Below are 26,626 nucleotides of genomic sequence, written 5' to 3'. Positions count from 1 at the left end.
GCAGGGATAGTCGGCTCAAATCAGGGTTTTTTTTTTTTTTTTAAGGATGGGACACATAGACATGTTTGTAGTCAGAGAGATTAAGGATTAGAGAGTGGGGATAATTGGAGGGGGTGGAAATCTGCTGGAAAAGGTGGGAGGGAATTTGGTTATATCTCATTTGATCCTCGGAACAGCCCCAGACAGACTGACTCAGTCCTCGTACCACAGCTAAAAATGCCAGAGCTCAACTTGAATCTCTCATGGGACTTTATGAACTCCCTAACAGCCCTTTAGGTCTGGCCACAAGAGAACGTAAGATTCTTTAAGGGAGAGATTGTCTTGCTGGTATTTGTAGCCAGCTCTTAGCACAGAGCCCTGTGTAATACTGGTCCCCTTCCTCCCCATCTGTCTCTGTCTCTGTCTCTGTTTCTCTGTGTGTGTCTCTTTCTCCCTCCTCCTCTGTTTTTTTTTTTTCTCTCTCTCCCCCCTTCTACCCCTCAACTTCTCTTTCTAATACCAGACAGAATCTGTGCTTGAACTAAGGTTCTTTCCATATTGCCATAGCCAGGGTTCAAGCTCCTGGGCTCACAGCTTGGGAGTCACACTTCCAGCTGGCTCAGCGCTTGGTCGTCCGTTCAGGTCTCAATCTCCCATCACACTCACCTGTGCTGCCGGCAAAGGCTCCCCTAACTGCTCAGGTTTCTTCTCTGGGGTCTCCTCCAAGGCTAGGAGATATCCCTACCTCACTTCCTATTAAGGGAAAGCCTTTGGGTAAGGTGACCCAGCCATGCTGGGGGGTGGGAATCAGATCCGTCCACCAATGCTTTCCATCCATCATCTAATTCTAGGGTCTCAGCCTCTCCCTGGGGATGACGGTGCCTCCCAGCCCACTTTATCTCTGGCGACATCCAGCTGGGCTGAATCGAGTCCGGAGAGCCTGGGTCATCCCGCCCATCAGCGTGTCCGAGAACCACAAGCGAATTCCCTACACCCTGGTGCAGGTTGGCAGGGGCGCTCGGGGGCCTGGGGCAGGGGCAGGGGAGGAGGCAGGCTTTGTAATTACACTGAAGCCCCTGCCACTTGTAGGCTAGGTTCTGAGGATACAGAGATGAAATAAGTATATTGTACCTACTCTCAAGGACCTCATGGTCTAATGGGAAGAGTCGGAGGAGGGATAGAAGTGGGAGGCTAATAAATAAGTATAAAACATGGTAATGTGCAGGGGCAAGGGAGAATCCAAAGGGTTCAAGGCCAGTTTGAGAAAGGACAGCACTTTGGATGGGAGGAGAGGTCTTAGGGAAGGCTTCCTGGAGGAGCCATAAAGTATGAGAAGGATTTCAGCTGAGGCACCTTATCCAGAATCCCTTGGGGGGTGAAAGCCCCTACTATTAGGAAATAGTCTCTAAAGGACCTGTATCCTAGGTTACAGGTCAGAAAATACACGTAAAGTCATACAATTAATCTTTCACCAGGAGGGATCATAGGGAAGATGGAGCCTCCAAAGGCTCATCCCATATCCCTGAGTTCCCATTTAGAGTAAGAAAGGACTTTAAAATCTCATCCAGAGCCATCACTTTATAGATGAAGATGTTGAGAACTCACCAAGTTTTAACTGACTTGTTCAAGGTCATATGGGGAGTAATAGGAAGAGCAAAATTCGAACTCAGCTGCCTCCTACTCCCTCTCCTATAATCCAGCTTCACTGATCTTACCAGTCTGTTCTCTCTCCCGGAGCAGATCAAGTCGGATAAACAACAGCTGGGGGGTGTCATCTACAGCATCAAGGGCCCAGGAGTAGATGAAGAGCCTTTTGGAATTTTCTCCATCGATAAGTTCACTGGCAAGGTGTTCCTCAACGCCATGCTGGACCGAGAGAAGACTGACCACTTCAGGGTAAGGGCTGCTGCCAGGAGGAGCCTGTTCTGGCCTAACCCGGACCCCACAGCTCAATGCTCCCACATCCTTCTGCCCGCTGCTCTTGACCTGTTCTTGGGCCCTGCAGAAAAGCCACCTGAGGCACCCAGCTTCTAGCTCTAGAGACTACAGTCCAAAGTCAGCCTTACCCAGAACCCATCCAGAGATAAATAAGTGAACTCTCTTCTGCTAAACAGATGAGAACCCCGTGATGCAGTGTAGTGTTAAGTAACCTTCCCAAAGTCTCTGGATTTCGGTCCCAAGCTCTTTGTGCTTCCCACGCAGCTGCTCGGGCAAAGTGCCCACCTAGCCAACCCCAGCTTTCTTCTCACTTAGCTAAAAGCTTTTGCCTTGGACCTGGGAGGATCTACCCTGGAGGACCCGACTGACCTGGAGATTGTGGTAGTGGATCAGAATGACAACCGGCCGGTCTTCCAACAGGAGGTATTCACCGGCCATGTCCTGGAGGGAGCCATCCCAGGTGAGGCTGGCCAGCTCTCCCCTCAATTCCTAAAATTCCCACGTGCCCCTGGGGGAAAGGCCTAAGACTAAGATAATCTGCTTTCCCCAAAGGGAAGAGCTCTGTGAAAATAAACATTAAAATCAGGCCAGAGACCACCTAGGTCAACAGCCATATTTGATCAGGAGTTTCCAAAATTTAAAAATGTTTCCAAAGACACAAAAATAGAAAGCTTTGGAAAATAAACTACCTGCAATGTATTTATAGCAAAAGAGCTGAAATCTTCCCAACAGAGGATAATGACCTTTCCCCTCCAAGCTTATCAGAAAGCCCTGGGCAGTGATGATATATGGAAATATAATAAGATCAGTGGTTTGACTTCCAGACCAGAGTTAATCTCATCACTAGAATTGTTTATGTTGAATATCGGATGATTTCTTTATTGAAAATGAATTCCATCTCCCTCCCCGATCTGTGATATCAGCTCCAGTAAAATCACAGGCTTTAACAGATTGGAAAACATGGAGCTAATGCTGTTTGCTCAAATACTGGAGAACTTTCACTGTGATGGTCCGGGGTCGACATTGGGACCTTTCCCAACAACTGCCCCTCTCCGTGGTGCTGGAATGTCCACCAGGCTCCCCGGCGTTTCCTATTGGTTCTTTTTGGTCTGATCCCGTAGATCTGTATGTACCCCAGTTTCTGGGGTGCTGAGCGAGCGAGTTCTCAGCTCGGAGGGTTTGGGGGCCTTGTTCTGCTTAGCTGGAAGGCAGCATGTCTGTCCCTCCCAGGCACCTACATAACAAAGGCCGAAGCTACGGATGCTGACGACCCAGACACAGACAACGCGGCCCTGAGGTACTCCATTCTGGACCAGGGCGAGACAGAGCTCTTCAGCATCGATGAGCACACGGGGGAGATCCGAACCGTGCAAGTGGGGCTGGATAGAGAGGTGAGGGCCCTGAGGAGCATGAGCTGGGGGGGGGGGGCAAGGTGCTGTCCTCCCCACAGGGCACCCTGAACATTCACCTGTGCATTACTATGTACATATATATAGTATATTTCCACATATATAGTACAATGATATATATATATAGTACAATTCTCTCTATATAGTATATTTCTATATATATAGTACAATTCCATATATATAGTACAATTCTATATATATAGTATATTTCCATATATATATAGTACAATTCCATATATATATAATATATTTCCATATGTATAGCACAATTCTATATATATAGTATATTTCCATATATATAGTACAATCCCATATATATATAAAATATTTCCATATATGTAGCACAATTATATATATATATAGTATATTTCCATATATATAGTACAATCCCATATATATATAAAATGTTTCCATATATATAGCACAATTCTATATATAGTATATCATATATATAGTACAATTCTATATATTTAGTATATTTCCATATATATAGTACAATCCCATATATATATAAAATATTTCCATATATATAGCACAATTCTATATATAGTATATTTCCATATATATAGTACAATCCCATATATATATAATATATTTCCATATATATAGCACAATTCTATATATAGTATATTTCCATATATATAGTACAATTCTATATATATAGTATATTTCCATATATATAGTACAATCCCATATATATATAATATATTTCCATATGTATAGCACAATTCTATATATTTAGTATATTTCCATATATATAGTACAATCCCATATATATATAAAATATTTCCATATATATAGCACAATTCTATATATATAGTATATCATATATATAGTACAATTCTATATATATAGTATATTTCCATATATATAGTACAATCCCATATATATATAAAATATTTCCATATATATAGCACAATTCTATATATATAGTATATCATATATATAGTACAATTCTATATATATAGTATATTTCCATATATATAATACAATTCTATATATATATATAGTACATTTCCATATATATAATACAATCTTATATATATAGTACATTTCCATATATAGTACAATCCCATATATATATAAAATGTTTCCATATATATAGCACAATTCTATATATAGTATATCATATATATAGTACAATTCTATATATTTAGTATATTTCCATATATATAGTAAAATCCCATATATATATAATATTTCCATATATATAGCACAATTCTATATATAGTATATTTCCATATATAGTACAATCCTATATATATATATATATATATATATATATATATATATATATATATATATATATTTCCATACATATAGCACAATTCTATATATATAGTATATCCATATATATAGTACAATTCTATATATATATATATATAGTATATTTCCATATATATAGTACAATTCTATATATATAGTATATTTCCATATATATATAGTACAATTCCATATATATATAATATATTTCCATATGTATAGCACAATTCTATATATATAGTATATTTCCATATATATAGTACAATCCCATATATATATAAAATATTTCCATATATGTAGCACAATTATATATATATATAGTATATTTCCATATATATAGTACAATCCCATATATATATAAAATGTTTCCATATATATAGCACAATTCTATATATAGTATATCATATATATAGTACAATTCTATATATTTAGTATATTTCCATATATATAGTAAAATCCCATATATATATAATATTTCCATATATATAGCACAATTCTATATATAGTATATTTCCATATATATAGTACAATCCCATATATATATAATATATTTCCATATATATAGCACAATTCTATATATATAGTATATTTCCATATATATAGTACAATCCCATATATATTTAGTATATTTCCATATATATAGTACAATCCCATATATATATAAAATATTTCCATATATATAGCACAATTCTATATATAGTATATTTCCATATATATAGTACAATCCCATATATATATAAAATATTTCCATATATATAGCACAATTCTATATATATAGTATATCATATATATAGTACAATTCTATATATATAGTATATTTCCATATATATAGTACAATCCCATATATATATAAAATGTTTCCATATATATAGCACAATTCTATATATATAGTATATCATATATATAGTACAATTCTATATATATAGTATATTTCCATATATATAATACAATTCTATATATATATATAGTACATTTCCATATATATAATACAATCTTATATATATAGTACATTTCCATATATAGTACAATTTCATATATATAAGTGCCATTACTGTACCGTAAGTTTTATTAAGAGTTTTTTTTACATATGTTAGCTAATTCTCATGGCAGCCCTGGCCTGGAAAGGGGTAGGCCCCGTTATTATCCCCATTTTACAAATAAAGAAATTGAGGGGGAGAGATCAGGCGAAGTCTTGCCCAGGATTACACAGCTAGTGAACTTCTGAAGCTGGGTTTGAAGTCAGATGTTGCAGAAAATAAGTCCATCCCTCTTTCCACTTTCTGCTGGAGGTGTGCCTACACTGCAGTGGAAAGGGGCGAGGGGGACTGTACCCTCTGGAACTTTAGGTCTTTCTAACTTTAGGCCATTACTGTCAGTAGAGGGGAGAAGGTAGGACCTTTTCTTTGCTCTACTTTCCGGTTCTTAAAAAAAGGTTTTTTTGGGGAAATTGAAACTGTGGAGGCTCATCACTTCTTCCCCCTAGAAGCAAGCCCCCCAGGAACCCAGAGGGCTACCAAGCACCAGCTGGGAGAGGGAGGGAGCTTGGAGGAGCAGGTGATGGGACCTCTGAAGCTACCTTCGATCCCCTCCTTCCAGAACTTCATCTCTTGGGCTTGGCCCCCAGGAAAACCCCCAGTCAGGGGACTACCAGGTTTTCAGTTCCTGAGTCTGAATCTCCAGAAAATCTCTCCAGAATTCTTTACCCCCCTCCTATTCTGCAATCCAGCCATCCCCCTGCCCTGACAATCAGGCTGCTCTCCAGATAACTGATGACCTTTCCCAGCTACCTAAGATGGTGCCTTTATTTCTGGTCTCTCCATCATTGCTTGACTTCTTTCCCTTCCCCCAGGTGGTCGGAGTATACAATCTGACTCTGCAGGTGGCCGACATGTCTGGGGATGGGCTCACCAACACTGCCACAGCCATCATCTACGTGGACGACATCAATGACAATGCCCCAGAATTCACGAGGGAGGAGGTATCGCCCCTTTCTCCGCTCTCTCCCCGTTCCCACTCCTGGCCCAACCAGCCTCCGTGAGAATTTCAGGTTCTTCTCCACTCCCAAAGCCAGTCCTGGTCTTAGCACCGAGATTTCTCTTCCAGAAATCTTTAAAGAACTTAGTTGTGAGTCATGGGTGGGATTTGTCTCATGGTTGAGAGTCCCAAAAGGGAGTCAGTCAATCGATAAGCATTGATTAAGTAAACGATGTGCCGTGCACCTGCTAAGAATTTGGAATGGCGGGGCTGGCTTATAAAGGGCTTTAAAGGCGTAATGGAGGCATTTATATTTGACTTTAGAGATAAGAGGGAACCATTGAGGTTTATAGAGCAGGAGAGTCACATAAGGAAAATCCCATTGGCAGATTTGTGGAGTATGGATTGAAAAGGGAAAAGACTAGAGGCAGGATGATCAAATAGGAAGCCATTAGGATAGTTCACTTGGAAGTTATAAGGGCCTACACTAGGGTAGAAGGTATATAATAGAAAGGAAGGATTCTATTGGTGAGAAGTGATAGGGATAGAAATGATGAGTGTTAGCAAAAGGTTGTATTTGTGTGATCAGAGTGAAGGGTCAAGGGAATAAGGAAATATCTTTAGATCAGTTTGCTTGCTGTCTTGGGGAGGAGGGAGGAGAGAGAAAAAAACTGGAAAACGAGGTTGTGTGAAGGTGAATGGGGAAAATTAGCTTTGCATGTATTTATTTATTTGGGGCTCTTTTTTAATTAAAGCTTTTTATTTTCAAAACATATGCATGGATAATTTTTCAGCATTAACCCTTACAAAACCTTGTGTCCCAATTTCCCTTCTTCCCCCACTCCTCCCGCTAGATGTTTGCATGTATTTTTAAAAAAAATAGTTAAAAAAAAAAAAGAATGGAGGGTCAAGGAGAATATTGGACTTATGACCTTGGGCAGCCTGTGAAAAGGCAGCCCCTTGAACGGTAATGGGTGGGTTTGAGTATAAAAATCATGAATTCTGCTTTGGAAATGTAGAGTTTGAGATACCTCGAGGACGTCCAGTTTGAAATACTTTGTTAGGCAGCTGATGACAGAGGAGAGTTCTGGAGGGGGCTCACTGAGGCTAGATTCAGAAATGCGTCCTCTCTGCCCAGAGATGGTCAGCCTTGTTTGGAGCCGGAATAATCAAAGCGGCTCATGTTCATATAGGGTTTTCAGGTTCACAGAGCGCTTCCCTGAACACAACTCCATGAAATATAGAGTGCAGCTGTTATAATCCTAATTTTTTAAACTATGGAAATTATAATTCACTAATTATGTGGCAGTTGGAGCATTTAAGGCTAGTTGTGGGTTAATGCATCTAAACTGACATATATCAGGTTGAGAAAGCATATAGTTAATCAGTGCAATGTATAGCTTAACTTCCACAATAAGTTAACTAGTTCAAATTTCTCTTTGACATTACGCTGCGGAAAATAAAAAACAAAAACCAAAACCCTTTCCCTTTAAAGATAAAGCAAAGAAACATAGTGTGTCTTATGCTTCATTTTGTGAAGCATTTTGCAGATGCCTTCTTCAGTTACTCCTAAACACCCGATTCATTGAAGCATTTTCCTTCATATTCATCAGTGCAAACTTAAGCTGGCTGAAGCAACCTAACAAAGTAGCGTCATGTTCTGGTCCTGAGAAAGTGACCTTTCAACAAAACCATTTTTAATTTTTAATAAGCTATTATTGATAGCTAAATAAAAATATATTTGAAAATAATTATTAAATTATTATAAATTATACAAATAATAAGATAAGGAAATTGAAGCCTGGAGAGGGTGACTTCGAGATCACCAAAGGCAAAATCCAGTCCCTGCAGGGCTCCCCTCCCTCCCACTGCCCTGTCCTTCCTGGGCAGTAACTGGGCATGGGGTCTCTCCTAGTTCTCCGTGAGAGCCGACGAGGCCGTGGGCGGCATAGATGTGGGGAGGCTCGAAGTTCAGGACAAGGACCTTCCTGGTTCTCCCAACTGGGTGGCCAAGTTCACCATTCTGGAGGGAGACCCCAACGGGCAGTTTGCCATTCGTACAGACCCCAAGACCAACGATGGCATCCTGTCTGTGGTGAAGGTGAGCAAGCCCGGGATGCAGACTGTACCATGTGTGTGTGGGGGGGGGGATTTCTGATTCACTGACTCTCTCCAGATGGGGATGGGCAGTGGGTCCTGACTCATTTCTCAGCCAGTTTTAGGAGCTGAGTTCTTGGCTCCTTGCCTGGAACCGGCTCATCACCACTCTCCCTAGGAAACCTGCCCTTTACTCCAGCAGACTGTCACATACTCTTGTTAATCAATGTGCATTTATTAAGCGCCTACTATTTGCCAGCACTGGGGATAGGAAGACGCCCTCCAGGAAGGGAAGAAGGAATGAGAAATGGGGGAGGAGGACCTATCTCCGTCCTGGAGCCTGCAGCTTCTGTCCCATCAGTCCAGGATTTGGGGGTTGTTTTATTCACATTCGGGCTTGTTAGTGTTTGGGAGGAAAGATGTGGCACGGCCCTAGATAAGCCCCCAGGCTCACAAATGTGAGCCCCGCATACTGGGGAGGGGAAGAAGGAGCCAGAGGCTCTCACAGGCAGCAGCCGGGCCTCTGTGCTTCCCACAGCCCTTGGACCATGAGAGCAGGGAGCGCTACCAGCTTCGAGTGGCCGTGCAGAACGAGGCCCCCCTGCAGGCGGCCGCCCCCAAGGCTGCGCGGGGCTCGGCCACGGTGGCCGTGGAGGTCCGCGACGTGAACGAGCCGCCCGTCTTCCACAGCAACCCTCTGCGAGCCAGCGTGGCCGAGGGGGCCGCGCCTGGGACCGCCGTGGCCACCTTCTCGGCGCGAGACCCGGACACCCGCCAACATCAGCGCATCAGGTGGGAGCCGGGGGGCGGTGGGGGGCTTCTGGCCAGGGCCGGGGGCGGGACGGAGCAGCCACGGGCGCCCACAAAGCTGCCTCTGTGGGCGTGGAAGAGCGCCCACGTGAAGCGCAAGCCCGGGCCCCCCAACATCTGACCCCCCCCCCCCCCCAGTTACTTCAAGGATTACGACCCCGAGGACTGGCTTCGAGTGGACCGGGCCACTGGGAGGATCCAGACCAAACGCGCCATCAATCCAGCCTCACCCTTCCTCAAAGACGGCTGGTACAGGGCCATTATTCTGGCCAGTGATGATGGTGAGGGGATGGGGGGCTCCTTTACCCCATGGAAAACCATAGGCTCCAAGGTCAATAGGCAGAGACCGCTCGTGCTGGCCACGGCCATGAATTTCATAGGTTACAGACAGGTCTGCAAGGACCAGGTCTGCATGTGGGGGGGGGGGGGGCATAGGAGTCCCCTGGTCTGGGGGTCCTGGGTCCGAGGGAGATGGGGCCTTTCAGCTGCAAGGACTTGGGGTTCCAGAGAGAAATCATGGGGCCTACTGGGAGGCAGCACAGCCTGTCAGGGTTAGAGAGACTCTATAGGGTCTTAAACTGAGCTTTTCCTTACCATGGACTGGACCACTGAGGCGTCCCCTCTGGCCCTTTCTAAGCAGAAACACCCTCTCCAATGCCAGGACGAGTGGCGGGTGTTTAACAGAGAAAAGCAGATTTTCCCATCCTCAAGCACCGAGTCCCTGTAGCTCACAGTTGTGTCCCGGGACAGAGGTCTGGGGCGGGCGGAGTCCCTGGGCCCAGAAATGATAGGCAGCCCCCCTCCTGTGCCCCCAGCCTCCCCGGCTCGCACAGCCACCGGCACCCTGTCCATCGAGATTCTGGAGGTCAACGACCACGCGCCCCTGCTGACCTCACCCACTGGCACCCTGTGCAGCGACCCCAGCCAGGGGTCTGGGCTCATCCTTGGGGCCACCGACGAGGACCTACCCCCACACGGGGCCCCCTTCCACTTCCAGCTGAGCCCCGGCTCCCCTGAGCTGGCCAGAAACTGGAGCATCAGCCAACTCAATGGTGAGAGCCAGCCCTTCCCAAGTCACGTAATGCACTCAGGAGCCACATTCAATGGGTCTGGGGGCTTTGGAGAGAAAAGGAGGGGCTGCTGGAGGCAAGGGGGTCTTGTAACAGGCCAGGGTCAGTGAGACCTCCAATGGGGTCCCATCGAGCTGGATCACGAACCTCCCTGAGGAGGAACTGATACCGACAGCGGACTCACGGGGTGGCCCCGGGGGTCAGGTGGGGACTCATGGGGCGAGACCCCCTATGTGCCAGCTGTTAATGAACACCGCCCATGGGGGCGCAAGAACCAGCAGACTGACCGTAAGGATGATCAGCCATCCTCAGTAGGCTGAAAAAGTAAATGATTTATTCGAGGTGTCAGCACCCAGCAGCTGGGACCGGAAGGCAGGCCTCTGGGCCTGGTACATGATGACTTGGCAGAGGGTGGGATGGGGGCAGACAGACAAGGAAGAGCTGGGGGGAGGGGGACTGTGTGACAAAGATGGGGGGCTGTTCTCCCCCATGCCCTCCCCTAATAACTCCTCTCCTCCCAGTGACTCACGCCTGGTTACGCTTGCGGACGGAGGCTCAGGAGGGGCTGTACAGTCTGGCCCTCCTGCTCCAGGACTCGGGGCAGCCCCCCCCAGCAGCTGGAACAGCTGCTCAACGTGACCGTGTGTCGCTGCGGGGAGGCCGGAGTCTGCACTCCTGGGGCGGCCGCCCTGATGGCCGGGGGGGCCGGCATCAGCCTGGTGGCCCTGGTCATCGTCCTAACCAGCGTCATCCTTCTACTCTGTGAGTGAACGTTCCTCATCTCCCCCCATCTTCCTAGAGATCTCATCTGTTTTAGCCTGATGCCCCCAACTCCTCCTTGGGGTCTCTCCCAGATCCTCCCCCACCTCCTCATAGGGACCCACAGAGACCCCCTACTTTCCATTTGGGGGCCCCTTGGCTCTTCCCCTCCATACCCATGGGAGCTTCCTTCCCCGGGGACAGTGCTTATATTGCTGGTGGCCATCTTTGAGCGCTTTCGCCAGCGAGTTCGGGAGAAGGGGCTGCTGGACGCACTGCCGGATGATGTTCGGGACAACATCCTCAACTATGATGAGCAGGGAGGGGGAGAGGAGGATCAGGTGAGAAAGGGGGAGGGGATGGAGAGTAAGAGAGGAGGTGGGTTGGGGTAGGAGAGGGGGGACCTGCGGGGGAAGGGGAGGAGGGAGGACGACTAGGTGACCGTCGGAGGACGACGACCTGGAGACAGGGCGAAATAGGGAAGAGGGTTTAGGGATGGACCAGGACCCAAGGACAAAGGCCTAGATAGTGTTGGGCCTTCTCCCAGGAACCCAAACTGGTAACTGAATTTCTCCAAGTCCCATAATCCTAACTTAAATAGCTTGTGTCTATATACATTGTGAGGTTTGCGAAGCATTGTAAATGTTCTCTCCTGTGGGGGATATCACCTCTAACTTGGTCAAAAATCCATAGTTCCCAGCAAGGATCAGTGGGGGAGCCCCGGAGCCAGAATGCCCCACAAGCGCTGGTGGGTTACCCCCTAGGGCTCAGCCTTTCCCCCATCTCCCCCAGGGAACATACTGAGACTATTGCTAATGAAGGGGGCCTGCTGGCAAGGGCTGCAGAATTGGGGCACCGGCGGGTACCCAGGACTTGGGTCCTGCTGCCACAGCCCACCCCGTAAATGGTCACGTCCCAGGATTCAGAACCGGAGGGACTCTCCAGCTGCCTTCCCTACCCTGTAGGGGAAGAAATGGACCCACAAGGGGACCAAGGCCCCAGAGTTACCGTCCCGTTTCTCGGGGTCTGGCGATCCCATGTGCCGTTTATCAAGGCCCAACTCCCCCTTGCCCAGAAGGCTGGCGAGCGGTCCACGGGTGAGCGTGAGTGGTTCTGCTGGGCCAGGGAAAGGGCGCTGCTCACATCGTTTGTCCCCTGCTGCAGGACGCCTATGACATAAACCAGCTTCGCCATCCCGTCGAGCTGGTGCCTCCAACGGCTTTTCGGGGGAGACAGCCCCTCCGCAAGGACGCCCCCTACCACCGGATTCCGGCCCAGCCCTCCCGGGCCCTGCCCACCAGCCCCTCGGACATTGCCGACTTCATCAGCGACGTGAGTGTTCCCAGGGCGGATCCAGAGACGGAGCTGCGGGCGGGCGGCCTCCTGGTCCTCCTTATGGTCCCCTTGTAGTGTCCTCCTGACGTGCACTTCACAGACCCCATTCATGGCATGTTTCCCGCTTCTCTTATGGCTAATCCTCCCAGGCCCTATGGCCACTGCCTCAGTTTCCCGAGGACCTCCTATCTCTCCCAAATCTACTGGGGATCTCGAGGAAAGGGAACAATAAAAACAAACAGCATGTAATGCAAAAAGCCATTTCATTCTGACTCTCCGATACACCGTCCCAGCAATTCTCAGTGTTGTCGGGGACCTCGTGGGTCCCCCAGACCCTCCACGGGGCCTGCGTAATAATAATGCTGACATGTTCTAGTTCCTAATACAGTGACTGTCAGTAGATTAACACGCAAACAGAAGCTCGATGCTTTTCTAAGAGCATAAAGGGATCCCGAGACTAGAAAGCGTAAGGAGCCCCCCCTCCATATAATTCCTCTTACCTGCACCTCTGCCTTCCCAATTGTTTTCAGTTAATTTTGCTCTGGGTTTTCTGTCCTTGGGGCACTGGCCCAGAACCCCCACCAACCCAACTCTCCCATCTTGCCCGTGTCCCCAGGGTCTGGAAGCCGCAGACAACGACCCCAGTGTTCCGCCCTATGACACGGCGCTCATCTACGACTACGAGGGAGAAGGCTCTCTGGCAGGAACTCTCAGCTCCATCCTCTCAAGCTTGGGGGATGAAGACCAAGACTATGATTACCTCAGGGACTGGGGTCCCAGATTCACTCGGTTGGCGGACATGTACGGGCAGCACTGAGGGGCAGGGAGGACTTGGGGGTGGATCGGGGGAAAGAAAGCCGAAATGGAGAGCAAGCCTCCTGAGGGGAACACACTGACTCTCACAGCTGCAGCCCTGGCCTTTGTGGGGCTCAGACCTTCCTGCGGCTGAGGGGCCTCTCCTTCCCTCCCAGGGGGCTTCCTGAGGGCCAGGGGAGCCCTTCTCCTTCACCCCAAGCTCTACCTCCTCGGACCAAGCCAGAGGGTCAACCCTCTGGGGGGAAATCCCTTTGCCTCCCATAGGCTCCCCCTGAGGTTCCAGAGAAGACCCTCAGGGGGACAGGGAGGAACCAGGGTCATCAGCCCCTGACTAGTCATGGTCCATCCAAGTTCCAATCGCTTTCAAGCATTGGATTGGACTTGCCTTATTCTTAAAAGGTCGGGGGTGCTGTCTGGTGCCCCACGTGCTCATGAGGAAGCAAAAGCTCTATGGTGCTACTGGTTTAAACCTCCGGGGAGCAATAGGAGAGAGGTCTCCAAAAGCCAAGAAAAATAATGGAAATCCGGGGACTGAGCCTGAGCCAGAGCGGCCCGCGGACGGGGATCCTGTCTGGCTGCCCAGACACGAGAGGGTTCGGTTAGCAAGCCTCCCTCTCCCACCCCCTCCCCGGCTCCCAGGCGTGGCGCGGACCCTTCTGTGAAATCCCCCCCAACCACCTCCCATCTCCTGTTTGCCAGCTCTGTGCTGTTTTTTGTATAAGAGGAATTAGCTGCATGAGGCAGTTTGAATTAAAAAAGAAAAAAACCAACAGCTTAGAAACCTTTCTGTATCAGGCCCTGGATCATCCGCAGGGAGCTAGCAGGGTGCCAAAAGCCAGGTTGGGTCTCCCTGAGCTCCCCGAGGAAGGAAGGGCGGGGGTCCTGGAAGAGCTAGGCAGAAACCCAGAGAAGGGGATGCGGAGGAATCAAGGCGGTTCTCAGGGTGCTTTTCAGTGAGGGGGAGAAGCCCTGGCTCCTGGAAGCCATCACAAAGCCGGACACTGCCCCAGAAAGAAACTGCTTTCTTGGGGCGAGGGCTCCTGGGCTGACAGCAGGGTGGCCAGAGGGGGCCTGTAGCCTCTCAGGGGGAGAGCTCCCTTGGTCCGGAACTCGTAGGGAAGTTGGGAATTCCTGCCCTATCCTAGGGAGCGCAGAGGCTCCGGGGCAGGGGCAGTTCAGGCTTCCCAGCATCCTTCCTTTCCTCCCATCCAGAAAACAGGGGAGTTGGCGAGAGGGAGCCGCCGCTCCCCATTACCATAAAGGTGACAGTGACAAAGCATCCTCCTGTTTGACAAGGGCTCCCTTCCCAGGGCTACAACAAGGGCACGGGTCGGGGTAGTCACTGCGGGTGCTGCTCAGTGGCTTGCACTCGCCTCGCCCCCCGCGTGCCCAGGGCCCGGGTGCCCAGGATATTCCAGATGGATTCGTGCCTTTCACCGCCATTCTCTGGGTTGGAGCCCAAAGTCCCCGATCTGAAGAGCTGCCGCTGTCCATAGTGGGTCTGCTGGTGGTGGGGCAGGAGCAGCGGGACATGAGGGTCCTGGGGGGTCCAGCAGGGCAGGAAGAGCAGGGACGACTGTCTGCCCTCAGCATCCTCCAGGGTGTCGGGGAGGGTCCGGCCCTGGCTCTCGGGGAGGAGCAGGATGCAGAGCATGGAGAGCACGGCGAAAGAGGCAAACACCAGGTGGTGCAGGAAGAAGCTGGGGGTTCTGGAGAAGCTCGTGATGGGAGTGGTCACTTGTCCCAGGAACCCGGCTGCCAGGATGACGCCCAGGCCGCCTCCTCTGAGAGACGGGGAGCAAGGGCAGCACTCAGGAACTCCCCCTCGTTTCCAGCCCTCCCCCCGCCCAACACAGGGCTGGCAGGGAGGGTGCTACCAGAGCCAAACCTGGCTTTCCTGCCCTGGAAATGGGAAGGCCTGAGGGAAAACCTCCTGAAAAACTGGGAAAACGACTGAGGTTTCTCCCTTTCTCCTCTTCCCTACCCCCCCCCCAAAAGGGAAGGGTCTCTTTTCCCTCCAGGCTGTCTCTATGTCCTCTCCTCCACTCTTTCCCTGGCAGTGCCAGGCTCAGATCAAGAATATTCAGGAGGTACCGGACTCACCCTCACCCTTGGGGGATCCTTCATGGGTTCAGGGCCCCCCCTTTTCCCAAGACCCACAGGGAGACAGTGAAGCTGGGAGGTCGGGCGGCAGGACCGCTGGGGCTGGCGCGGCCACGCGGGAAGGACCACCGGCGGTGGGCAGGCTCCTGGGTCTCCCGCACCCCTGGGCTCAGGGCAGGGCTTACCTGAGCACGGTGGGGAGGATCTCACTGGAAAAAAAGATGCTGAGCACAGAGATAGCCTGGGAGGCCAGGAGCCCCAGTCCGGAGAGGAACATCACCATCCACACCGGCAGGTCTGGGGGGAGAGGAGGGGGCCGGATCGCTGCTCACCCACCCCTTCCCTTGGCCCCCCGGCCCTGGCTGACCTCCAGCCCCTTCTCCGGGGGCCCGGCTTGTCACAGCTCAGGAAGTCTTCCCCAATTACTCTAACTGGCCCTGAGCTCTCCCGCGTCTGAATCTGGGCCTGTCTTAGAATCACTGTCAAAGGAGCACAGATCTGGAGCCGAGAGGGGCCTTACAGGTTAACTTGTCCCGATCACCTTGTGATAAGAAAAGCTAGAAAAGAACTATATTGTGATATGTAAACAATGTAAATCTATCAATAATAATCACTAAATCATTACAATTATTAATAATATATAAAATAAATATATAATAATAAATTATTGTTAATAATAATAATAATAACTAGCTTTTATATTGTGCTTTAAGGTTTACAGAGAACCTTACATATGCTTTCCCATTTGATTCTCAAGACAGCTCTGGGCTGCCAAAGACAGCTAGTATTATTATTATTCCCATTTTACAGATGAGGAAACTGAGGCACAGAAAAGTTAAATTACTTGCCCAGGGCCACAGTACCAGGGTAAGAGGCAGGATTTGGACTCGGGACGCCTAGTCCAAGGTTATACCGAGAATACGGGCAGACCTGGAGGGCGGAGCCCGGCACTGCGGCCCCCAGCTCAGCGCTCTCTGTAGGACATCCCACTGTTCTGTTATTTCATCTGTGTCCTCTGAATTCCTCAGCTAGACTGAAAATCCCAGAGGGGGAGGAGCCGTGCAAAGAAGGGGGCCCTGGGAGGGGCTGGGGAGCCCTGGCTGGCTGGCTAACCTTAGACAAGCTCCCCTCTGGGGGGTCAAATTCTCCATCTATAAAACAGGGAAGTGGAGACATTTCTTGGAGCCTGGAGGTCCCATTACCTGCTCACCCCCCCCATCTCCCCCAGACCCCATTTCTGCTCCCAAGGCTTTCCCCTTACCTTGGCTAAGGGAGAGAAGGAACAGGGAGACCACACTGATGATGACTGTCCACAGGAGCAGGTTAGCTCGGCGGCCATAGCAGCAGGCCATCGGGATCAGCAGGAGGCTGGCAGCCCCCTCCAGCCCAGCCAGCAAGAAACTGGCCGTGTCCATGGAAGGCAGGTGGGGCATCAGGTGCTGTGTGAAGTTATAGCGAATGCCGTACCCGAGGAACCTGTGAGGGAAGGAGGCAGGATGCGGTTTGGGGGCCAGGCTGACCTCGAGCCTGAGTGGGGGCAGGGGAGGCTGGGGGGTCAGCCTGGGAAGAGACCACCTGAGGAGCAAAAAGCAAATGTCAACGCTGGAAAGGACCTTAGATTTCATCTTAATTCAGGGGTCCCTAACATGGGGTTCACAGGGAGACTTCAGGAGGTCCGCAGACTTGAATGGGAAAAGCGTTATGTGTTTATTTTCACTAATTTGGGGTCTCCTTTAATCCTAAGCATTTTATTTAGTGCCTTTAAAAGCATTCTTCTGAGAAAGGGTGTCCAAGCTCCACCAGACCGGCACAGCCCAGCCCCCTCTACGGAGCTTTCCCTAATGACTCCGGCTGTCACCGGCCCCTCCCTCGTCCGGGTTTGGGGGCTGCAGAGAGTCAGCGGGATGCCCCAAAGCTCGGGTGCCCTGTGCTTGAACGGGGGCCATTTCCAGGGATGGGCAGGCAGCCTCTGCCAGGAGGCTCCCGGGGGGGCTGCAGGGTGCTCGCTGTCTCCCGAGGAGCCTCATTCCCCTCCGGGACCCTCCTAATTGTTGCTCTGCCGAGCTTAGACCCGTGTCTGCCTCTTTTCCTCGGAGGGGCCCGGGGAGAGGAGCGATGACAGAACTACAGCATTTACCGCTTGTCAGGCCCTCCCTCCCAGCGGCCCTTTTGGAGAGGAGGCTGCAGTTTGATTTCCACTGCACAGAAGGCCTGGCTGACCCTGCGCCGCTCCTCCCTCAGCCCCCGGCCCGGCCCCCCGAGCCCTCCCGGGGCTTTCCTTACGTGGTGAAGGACAGAATGAGGATGTTCCTCCAGGTGGTCTGAGTGCTGAAGATCTTACAGATGCAGTGATACTGGGGCAAGGGCTTCATGGCAAACAGTCTGTCCAGTCCTTTGGGTGTGAGGAAGGGAAAGAGTTAATTAACCACACCCGGCCCAGGGAGAACACAATGAAGTCCGAGAGAGAAAGACCTCGCCTTCCACCCGATCCCACCAGGGAAGGGTCCTAGTGGACCTCTGAGGAACAGATGCCTTTGTGTCCCGATGAAGCACCTGGGAATGGCCACCGGAGGAGCTCGGCACCTTACTCCCCCACGCCCCCAGCACTGCCATCGGGCTGAGGCTGCAAGGATGCGTCCCTAGTCTCTACCACGGCTTCTCACAACTGATGGGACTGAGTCCCAGCCTGGCATTCAATGCCTTCCAGAAACACGGCCTTTGTCGGCCTGACTTCTCCCCAAACACGCCCCTTGCACAATCCTATTCCAGAGACCAAGAGCCCCTGGTTCCAGCTTAGCAGATGCTCAGTAACATTGAGCACCAGGTGCTCCTCCTCCACCTCGGCTCCTCCACGTGGCTCCCAGCCCTATGTCCAGGAGCACCGTCACTACGTGCTCCTCCTCCACGTGGCTCCCAGCCCTGTGTCCAGGAGCACCATCACTACGTACTCCAGCTCCTCCACCTTGGCTCCCAGCCCTGTGTGTCACAGGGCCATCTCTACAGCCCTGCAAGCTTCCATCCTAGTGACAATCCGAACCAGAGTAACGTAGCTGGGAGGTACAAAGTCTCAAACCCCAACTCTTGCCTGCCTCAGTTTGCTCCGACCATAAACGGGAGTCCCGGCGTCTCTGAACGCCCGGGTGGCTCTGGGAGGAGCCTGGGGCTCCCTCTGAACCGCTCCTGGCGGGAGAGCCAGGGGGGCCGGAGGTGCAGGAATGAGAGCGGGGCAGAGCCGGCGACTCTCACCTGCGTCCACGGCAAGGTTCACGGAGCTGGACTCGGCAGGGCTGAAGTTGCTCTCGGCCATGTGCCACAGGACCCTCTGGGCTCTCTCCAGCTGCCGAGTGGCCACCAGCCATCGGGGGGACTCCGGTAGCAGGAAAGGAAACCTGCCGGGACATGACCGAGGGGAGCGTTTCCTCCAAGTGCCCCCCAGCCTCTCTGCCCCCCGCCCCCCTCGCAAAGCCAGGGATCCAGCTTCCAAGCCCAGCTCAGACCGATTTCCTGCAAGAATCTTCATTGAGAAACAAAGCCCGACCCTCAGGGGCTTTCCTGTCTCATCCGGAGCAGCTGGGAGTCTGTCTCCTGGCTGTTCTCACCCACAAGATGCGGGCTTAAGGTCGGTCAGAGCCGAGGGACCCTCACAAAATCTCCCAAGCTTCCGGCAATCCTTTGTGAGAGGAGGGGTTGGATCTGATGATCTCTGTGGTCCCTTCTAAGGCTAAACTACAATCTGTGATCTCGGCCACTCATCGAGGCCCAGCAGATGGGGAAGGCCAGCTCTGGATGGAGTTTTTCTGAACTTCAACAGGCCCCTGGTAACTCTGAGCCCACGATTCCCTGACGTGGCCTGTGTGCAGGAGTGTGTGCATCCCTCCCTCAACAAGCATTTATTAATGTAAGCCAGGCACTGCGCTGGACTCCAGAAATACATGAGGACCCCTCGCATTGGAGAGGGGGCAAGGAAAGGCAGGCGAGAGCTGACGGGGCCGGAGAGCCGTGGGGCTGCATGGGAAAGGGGCTACGGAGGTAGAAAGGGCAAAATCGAGCAACGGCTTGGAGACCCGAGCTCGGGGAGAGTAAGAGAACGCTGAAGTTACAAATGGGCAGAAATGGGTTAGTCTGGAAGAGGTTTGAGAGGAAGAGAAGTTGTTCTTCGTCAGACATTTTGCACTGGAGCCGTCTCTGGGACATTTGGCGATCTGAAAACTGAAATGTGCGACGGAAGCTCAAGGGAGAGACTGGGGCTGGATGTGTTGGTTTGGGAATCATCAGCACAGAGAGGGTCGTTAAGCCTCCAAGAACATGAGACGAGACTGGAGGAGAGGAGGAGAGGACCCTCCAGAGCCTTGGGAAACGTTCACATTGGGGGAGCTGATGTGGATGAGGAGCCAATAAAGGAGAGTGGGAAGGAGCCCACAGATGATTAGCAGGAAAAGCCGGGAAAGAACCGTCACTCAGACCCACAGAAGCAAGGAGAGCCGGTAAGAGGGAGCTGCGCAGTGTCGGATGCGGCACACAGGGCAAGAATCCGTCAGCTTTGGCAACCAAGCGATCACTGGTAGCTTTCGAGTGAGCGCACTCGAGCAAATGATGAAATCAGGAATCAAGATTACAAAGGAGCGAGAAGAAGGCGAGAGAAGAACAAACAGGAGCAGGGAAATATCCAGCTTTTGTCCCCTTTGGCCAGAGGGAGAAGAAATGTAGGGCAGTCTCTTGAAGGGACGGCAGACTCTAGTGAAGGCTTTTTAAGGATGAGGGAAATGTTTGAAGGCAGCAGGGAAGGACCCCACGGATAGGAAGAGATTAGAAAGAAGACAAGAGTAAGGATGCTGCCTGCTAGAGATAGGATGGACACGTGGAGAGGGCTTGCCCTTGGCAACACAAAGGGCCACCTCACTGACAGACACTGGGCAGGTGGGGGATGATGTCAGACGGCTTTGAGGTGAAGAGAAAGCTCCTGTTAAATGACCCTTAAGTTTTCTCAGTAAAATAGGTGAGATCTCCCGTGAGGGGAGGGAGAGAAGCGGGAGGCTTGAGAAGAGAAGGAAAGAGCTGTTTTAAAAAAAAAAAAAAACAAAAAAAAAAACTCTTGTGAAGATAGAGATGGTCAAGTCTCAATTATAGGAGAAAGGGAGCCATTGCCTGGAGGGAGGAGAGCCCAGGTGAAGCTGGCTGCCATGACTACATCCTGTGCCCCAAACAGGCATGGACAGGGTGTGACTTCATTCATCGTGTTCCTTCAAGCAGCATCACACGTAGGAGCAAACCCGAGCAGGCAGATGGTGGGCAGGAGGAGGAATGACCCAGCCGTGGCAAGGGACTGGCAGTAAGGGACCAGAGAACAGGGCAGAGTGGAAATGGGGGGAGAGGAATGATCTGAGGAAGGACATAAGGACTGGGGGAACAGAAGTCATGAGAAGGGCAAAGAATAGGCTTAAGAATGGTGAGACACAAGAAAGTGTGGAATGATGGGAGGTTATAGTCAGACCAGGAAGCCAAGGGTAATTTTTAACTAGAGAAATGGACAGGGAGATCCAGCCTGTGACTTAATCCTATATGGAATTACAAGAGCCAGCACACCCACAGCACTTGAAGGTTTGCAAGGACTTTCCAGATGTTATCTTATTTGATCCTCAAGACAAATCCTGGGAGCCAGGTGCTTTTATTATCTTCATTTTAAAGATTAGGGAACTGAGTGATAGAAGTTAAGTGATTTGATGATAATTATAATAGCCAGCTTTTGTGTAGGGCTTTTAAAAGAAAGACTTGCAAAGCACTTAGCAAATTTTAGCTCATTTGATCCCCCTTGAAGGTGGATGTCAATATTAGCCCCGCTTTGACACCCAAGGAACCTGAGGCAATCAGGCTGAGCGAACTGCCTGGGGTCACCCAGCTAGAGCCTGTCTGAGGGGGAGGCAGAAGTTGGAGCTTCCCGATTCCAAGCCCGATACCCTCCACTTTCTCCAACCATTTGCCTCCCAAAAGGTCACATGCTTTTGGGGGGATCAGGGCAGGCATCACCAGATGGACCACAGAGAAAGGGGAGCGTGGAAAGAGCTCTGCACCAGACTAGGGAGAAGGAACCCTGCTTTAGTCCTTCTGACCCTCAGCCTCCTCCTATGTAAAATGGGCACACCCTGATTCATACCATCTACCTCCCAGGCTATTAGGAGGAAAGTGCTTTGTGAACCTCAAAACACTAGAAATGTGATTATGAAGGAGGAAATAAGAGCCCAGAGGGAGAAACCGACCAGCCTTGGATTGGAGCCAAGAGCACCAGACCCTGTTGAACTCCCCCCCCCCACCTCCCGGCTCCAGCCCAGAAGCCTGAGGACCTCTTAGTCTGTCCCTGTCCCTGGAGTCCACCTGCCCCAGCAGCCTCGAGGGGCACTCACCCCCAGAACAGCAGCAAGAGGCCCAGGATGAAGGTCACCAGCCCCTCCAGCAGCCTCCAATCCTGACATACGGCCGCCAGCTCCGGCACCGAGACTGTCCCCGCAACGAAGAAGAGGTTGGCCACCATGGTGGCTGGGAGGCGGTGGTTGGGGTCACAGATCTCCAGCCCTGCCAGGAGGGAGGGAGGGGGGATGGGGAGACAGCACCAACAACGGCTTCCGGGGGAAGCCTCTCTGGGAACCCACTCGAGCATTTTCTTTCCCTCCCAGCTTTCCAATCTCAAGCAGCGACTTCCCCCATTGGCCCCCCACACTCTAGCTGTCCCAGGACAGAAAGGGGAGCCTTGACCTGACGCGCTGCATCTCCCTTCCCGGAGGAGTCTTGCAACATCAGAGCCAGGAACACTCATGCTTCCGTGGGCAAACACTCAAGCTCACTGGGCAAACAGGAGTGGGGCCCCTCACCTCCGCCTTGGGGCCCCAAACTCCCTCCCTCACATTCTAGAAAAGCTGCTTTTCCCCCCCTTTGCCTTCTGGCCCCTTTCCCAAAATCCCTCCCCCTTAGGAGCCAGTCCCGCTCCCTTACCTGTCACCTTCCTTCTGGAACCTGCCTCAACTTACTTAGGGCCAAAAACAAGGGCCCAACACTTCCTCAAAGTGGGGGGGACTAGAACTCCATAAAGGGAACCGCCTAAGGATCAAGTACTTGGGGCCGGGGGGATATGGGAAGGTTCTGGGGCCCCATCGAGCTTTCTAGAGCTCCCAGGTTTACAGAGTGCTTCCCTTAGAGCAAAGCTGTGAGGTCGGCGCCTCCTCTCTCCCCCAGTAAGAACCTGAGAGGTTGTACACAGCCGTACAAGCCCCATAAGCTCATCTCTACAATGGCCGTGGTGATTGTCCAAGGACCCCTCCTGGTTCTAAATCTGTCACCTCAGTGAACAGGGGCAAGGAGGGCAGGCTTCCGTTTCTGGGTGTGGCACGGGGTCCAAAGTTGAGCTGTTTGGCCAAGGTTTTAGTCTTTAAAGATCAGGGGGGAGACGTGAACCCTGGTTTCCCGACAGCCCGGCCACCACACCACTCTGCCTTCCAGATCACGGAGCGAGTGGAGCGGGCTCCCAGAACCCCTACTCCCTGATACTCACGGGTCACATAGAGCGAGAGGAAGGCGCCAGCCACGGAGGCCCCATACAACATCCTCAGGGACAGCAGCATGGGGTAGCTGATCGACAGGGTCACCCCTAACCCCAGCACCGTGGCCAGGGTCAGGGACAACACAAAGACGACCCGACGGCCATACCTGCAGGCACAAAGGGGTGGTGAGAGAAGGCCAAGAAAAGAGGGGGAGGGCCACCAGTTGACCAGCCAGCCAAGCTGGCAGAGGCTAGAAGTACCCTGGGGGAAATCCTTATGCCTGGCAGAGCTCAGGACCAAGGGATGCTCACAAAATGAGAATCGCTTCGCAGAGAAGGTGACTCCCTCAAGGGGAACTATCTCTTTCCAGGCTGAGGGGGGAAGAGAAAAGGGGCAAGGGCAGGGACCCTTACCAGTCACAGGCTGAGCCCAGGATCACACAGCCCGACAACCAGCTCAGAAGAAAACTTATCTGCTCCAGGGGCACCTTCCATCCATTCTCACACACGAGATTCCACTGTAGGAAAACGGAGAAGACACCTGTAAGGGGTCCACAATGGCCCCACCGAGACAATACAAGACTGGACATCATTTCATCCTCATTTTCCCCAATGAGAAGATGATCACAAAACCTCGGAGTTGGAGAGGGTTTTAAAAACCCATTCAGCTACTTCCTTTCCCAGAGCTGAAGTTTCATGCTTATGATCACATCAATGGCAGAGCTGAGATTAGAACTCAAATCTCCTGACTCATAGTTCAATACCCTCTGACTTATACATCAATACACTTTCCACATTCACAACCCCCCACTCCAACATCCTCTTTAGCATGCTAGAGTCAAGAGAACACAACATCAGGAATTAGAAGAGCCGGGTGGGAATCCTGCTTGAGTCAGTTACTATCATACAATTAACTGTATGACCTTAGGCACTTAAATAACTGCATCTCTCTGGCCCTCAGTTGTCCTCATCTATAAAACCGGGGGTTGGACTAAACCTCCTTCTGACGACCCTTCCAGGCCCTCCCTTCGTTGTTCCCCATGTCTGGAGACCAGGACTAACCACCTCTATATAGACCCCAGTTTTTGGGTAGAGGATATGCTGTTTCCAGCTAACCTGTACCAAGTCAGGGTGTCTCCCAGCTAGGAAGTAAAGAATAAATCTCAGTACTGCCTTTGGTGACTGGATCAGGATATACCCACAACCTCCCTCAAGCTAGAGTCCACTGGTCCATGGGAATTATAAGACTTCCCTACCCAACAATTGGGGGTGAGGGACAGTTGAAGGAAGAAAAAGAAAGAGAGAGGAAGAAAGCTTCCCACATGGCAAACTTTAAGTGCCCAGGATGGAAGCTCCAGAATGAGCATTGTCTCTGAGATGAAACATCATGGCACGTCCCAAAAAGTAGGGGTTTCTAATCTTTTTTGTCTCACAAAACCCTCAGGAAGTTTGATAAAAAGCCTGTGTAACCCTTCTCAGAATAATGTTTTAAAATAATAGAAAAAAATGTTAAATTTTGGCTACAGTTTTGTGACAATAAAGGTGTGTTTTTTTCCCCATCTAAAGGCCCACTCACTCATCCACGGGGATCCACAGACCCCAAGTGAAGAGCCCCTTCTGTTGAGGATCCAACCCAACTGTCATCATTTCTAGGCAACCACAGAACCATAAGATTTCAAGATGGAAGGCTCCTTCGAGATTATTTAATCTAATTCTGCTGTTTTACAGAGAAAGCAGAGGATTCAAATAAATTGCCCCAGGTCAGACAGCCAATAAATAGCAGAGGTAGAAGTATCAGGTACTCCTGTAGGTTCAAATCCAACACTCCTTGCATTAAATTGCATTTTTAGTCCCTGCTTTTATTCTTTAATAATTCTTTTTATCTGGACGCTCTCCCTTAGCATCCCAGAATGAGCTAGAGAATCTGAGCACAATCCAAATGACCCTGCCCTTTTCTATTGAGGAATACAGCCTGTTTCCTCTACTTGCCTCAGCTTTCCCTCACACCTTCATCCCCATGCTACTATGGGTCAGGGAGTTATCAAAGAGAAAACCACTGAAGAAGAAGTAGGTTTGAGACAGTCAAATTGGGATCAGATGGTTTTCCCAATCCAACTCACCCCTTTTCCCCTCCTGCCTCATTCTGGAATAGTATCAGAGGCAGACCTCCATCAAGGAGGGGACTTTCAGTAGTCTCTGGTGTGAGTCTCAAGCTAAGAGTAAGTGGAGGAGAGGAAGGAAAAGAAGGAGAGGAAAGGGAGGGAGAAAGAGGGGAGGGAGAAAAGAGGGAAGGAGAAAGAAGGGAGGGAACAAGAGGGGAGGGAGAAAAGAGGGAAGGAGAAAGAAGGGAGGGAACAAGAGGGGAGAGAGAAAAGAGGGAAAGAGAAAGAAGGGAGGGGAAAAGAAGGGAGGGGGAAAGGGAAACAAACAGGAGACTACAGCCCCCTCCCATCATTGAATTTGAACTGGAGAGCCCTGAGAGAGCTGCTTGTCCAGTCTACCCTCACTACAGTTCGGCTCCACACACTCTCCGTGAAGAGGAGCCCTAAATACTTCCTAAAAACTCTTAGGAAGTTTTATTTCCTGACACCAAACAGCCCCCGACGGTGCTCCGAAAGCTTGAAAGCCTCCATCGCATCTCCCAGCACCCTGTGCTCCAGGTTAAACACTGCCGCCAGCCCATAAAGCAGCAGGCCTCGAGGCCCCCTTGTCCCCTGCCTCACACAGTAGCGGACCCTGGCATCCGAGCGCAGATGCCCCGGATTGGGGTCCGCGCGCACCCAAGCTGAGCAGCCCCGGACTTTGGGGTGCCTGTCCCCCAGCTGGTAAAAGCGCAGAGAGAAGCCCAGATTTGGAGCCAAGAACCTGGGCCCGAAGCCCTGCTTACTAACTCCATGGCCGTGAGCGAGTCACCGCCCCTGGGCTTCCTCCTCTGAGGAATGGAGAGCGCGGGGGACACCGCCGTTCCCCTCGGGGCTCCGCACCTGGATGATGGGGGTGCTCAGCAGGCCGGCGGCGGGGCGCGCAAACTCCCAGCCTCGGGTGCAGGGCCTGGTGCCGTTGGGCTTGGGGTCCGGGCCCGGGTACTGGAGCAGCAGGCAGGGGCTCCAGCTGTTGGTGAACGGCAGCCGCGGGAGGCTGACGTTGAGCAGCGCCCGGCCGGCCAGGGAGCGCAGCGTCGGGGGCAGCAGCGCCGGGTCGGGCTGGCAGTGGTGAGGGGGCGGCTTATGGAACAGCAGCAAGTCGGAGGTCAGCGCCAGCGCCAGGGCCACGTTGGGCAGCCAGGAAGCGGCGACCACGAGCCGGAGCCGCGCTTTCCAGGTGCGCCACCGGAACATCCCGAGCGCGTCCAGGTCCATGGCCCCGGCGGCAGCACTGAGAGCCCCCGCGGCTGGGGCGCAGTGAGCCGGAGGGACGGGGCGGGGCGGGGAGGGAGGGGCGCAGCCCCCGCCCCACCCCAAGCCCGAGCTTTAAAAGGCGCGCGCCGAAGCCTGGGCGGGATTCTGGCCGGCTGTTGGGGCGTCTCGGAAGCTTCTCCCCTACTT

General features: G+C 51.2%; 2 protein-coding genes across 2 annotated transcripts in view; one reads left to right on the top strand and one right to left on the bottom strand.

The window, feature by feature from the left end:
• Positions 1-13,468, top strand: part of CDH15 (cadherin 15) — a 30,535-nt gene extending 17,067 nt beyond the window's left edge. The window contains 14 exon segments of the mRNA XM_031950125.1: positions 831-983; positions 1,720-1,875; positions 2,233-2,377; positions 3,148-3,308; positions 6,439-6,567; positions 8,479-8,664; positions 9,199-9,452; positions 9,609-9,751; positions 10,286-10,522; positions 11,062-11,144; positions 11,146-11,302; positions 11,504-11,640; positions 12,464-12,631; positions 13,251-13,468. Coding sequence (XP_031805985.1) covers positions 831-983; positions 1,720-1,875; positions 2,233-2,377; positions 3,148-3,308; positions 6,439-6,567; positions 8,479-8,664; positions 9,199-9,452; positions 9,609-9,751; positions 10,286-10,522; positions 11,062-11,144; positions 11,146-11,302; positions 11,504-11,640; positions 12,464-12,631; positions 13,251-13,451 — 2,310 coding nt within the window. The 3' untranslated portion in view covers positions 13,452-13,468.
• A 174-nt stretch (positions 13,469-13,642) lies between these two features.
• On the bottom strand, positions 13,643-26,577 carry SLC22A31 (solute carrier family 22 member 31). Its single transcript, XM_012540371.2, has 9 exons — positions 26,066-26,577; positions 23,496-23,599; positions 23,094-23,248; positions 21,952-22,120; positions 18,800-18,942; positions 17,837-17,945; positions 16,815-17,029; positions 15,739-15,850; positions 13,643-15,234 (listed from the first exon to the last, which is right to left on the bottom strand). Exons 1-9 carry the CDS (start codon positions 26,438-26,440, stop codon positions 14,790-14,792), a joined length of 1,827 nt encoding a protein of 608 aa, XP_012395825.1. The 5' UTR covers positions 26,441-26,577; the 3' UTR covers positions 13,643-14,789.
• Positions 26,578-26,626: the final 49 nt, after the last annotated feature.

The sequence above is a fragment of the Sarcophilus harrisii genome, chromosome 2, assembly GCF_902635505.1.
Source record: "Sarcophilus harrisii chromosome 2, mSarHar1.11, whole genome shotgun sequence".
In the NCBI taxonomy this organism is placed as follows: Eukaryota; Metazoa; Chordata; class Mammalia; order Dasyuromorphia; family Dasyuridae; genus Sarcophilus; species Sarcophilus harrisii.
Note: the sequence above shows the minus strand (reverse complement) of the source record. Positions and strands in the feature narration are given on the sequence as shown.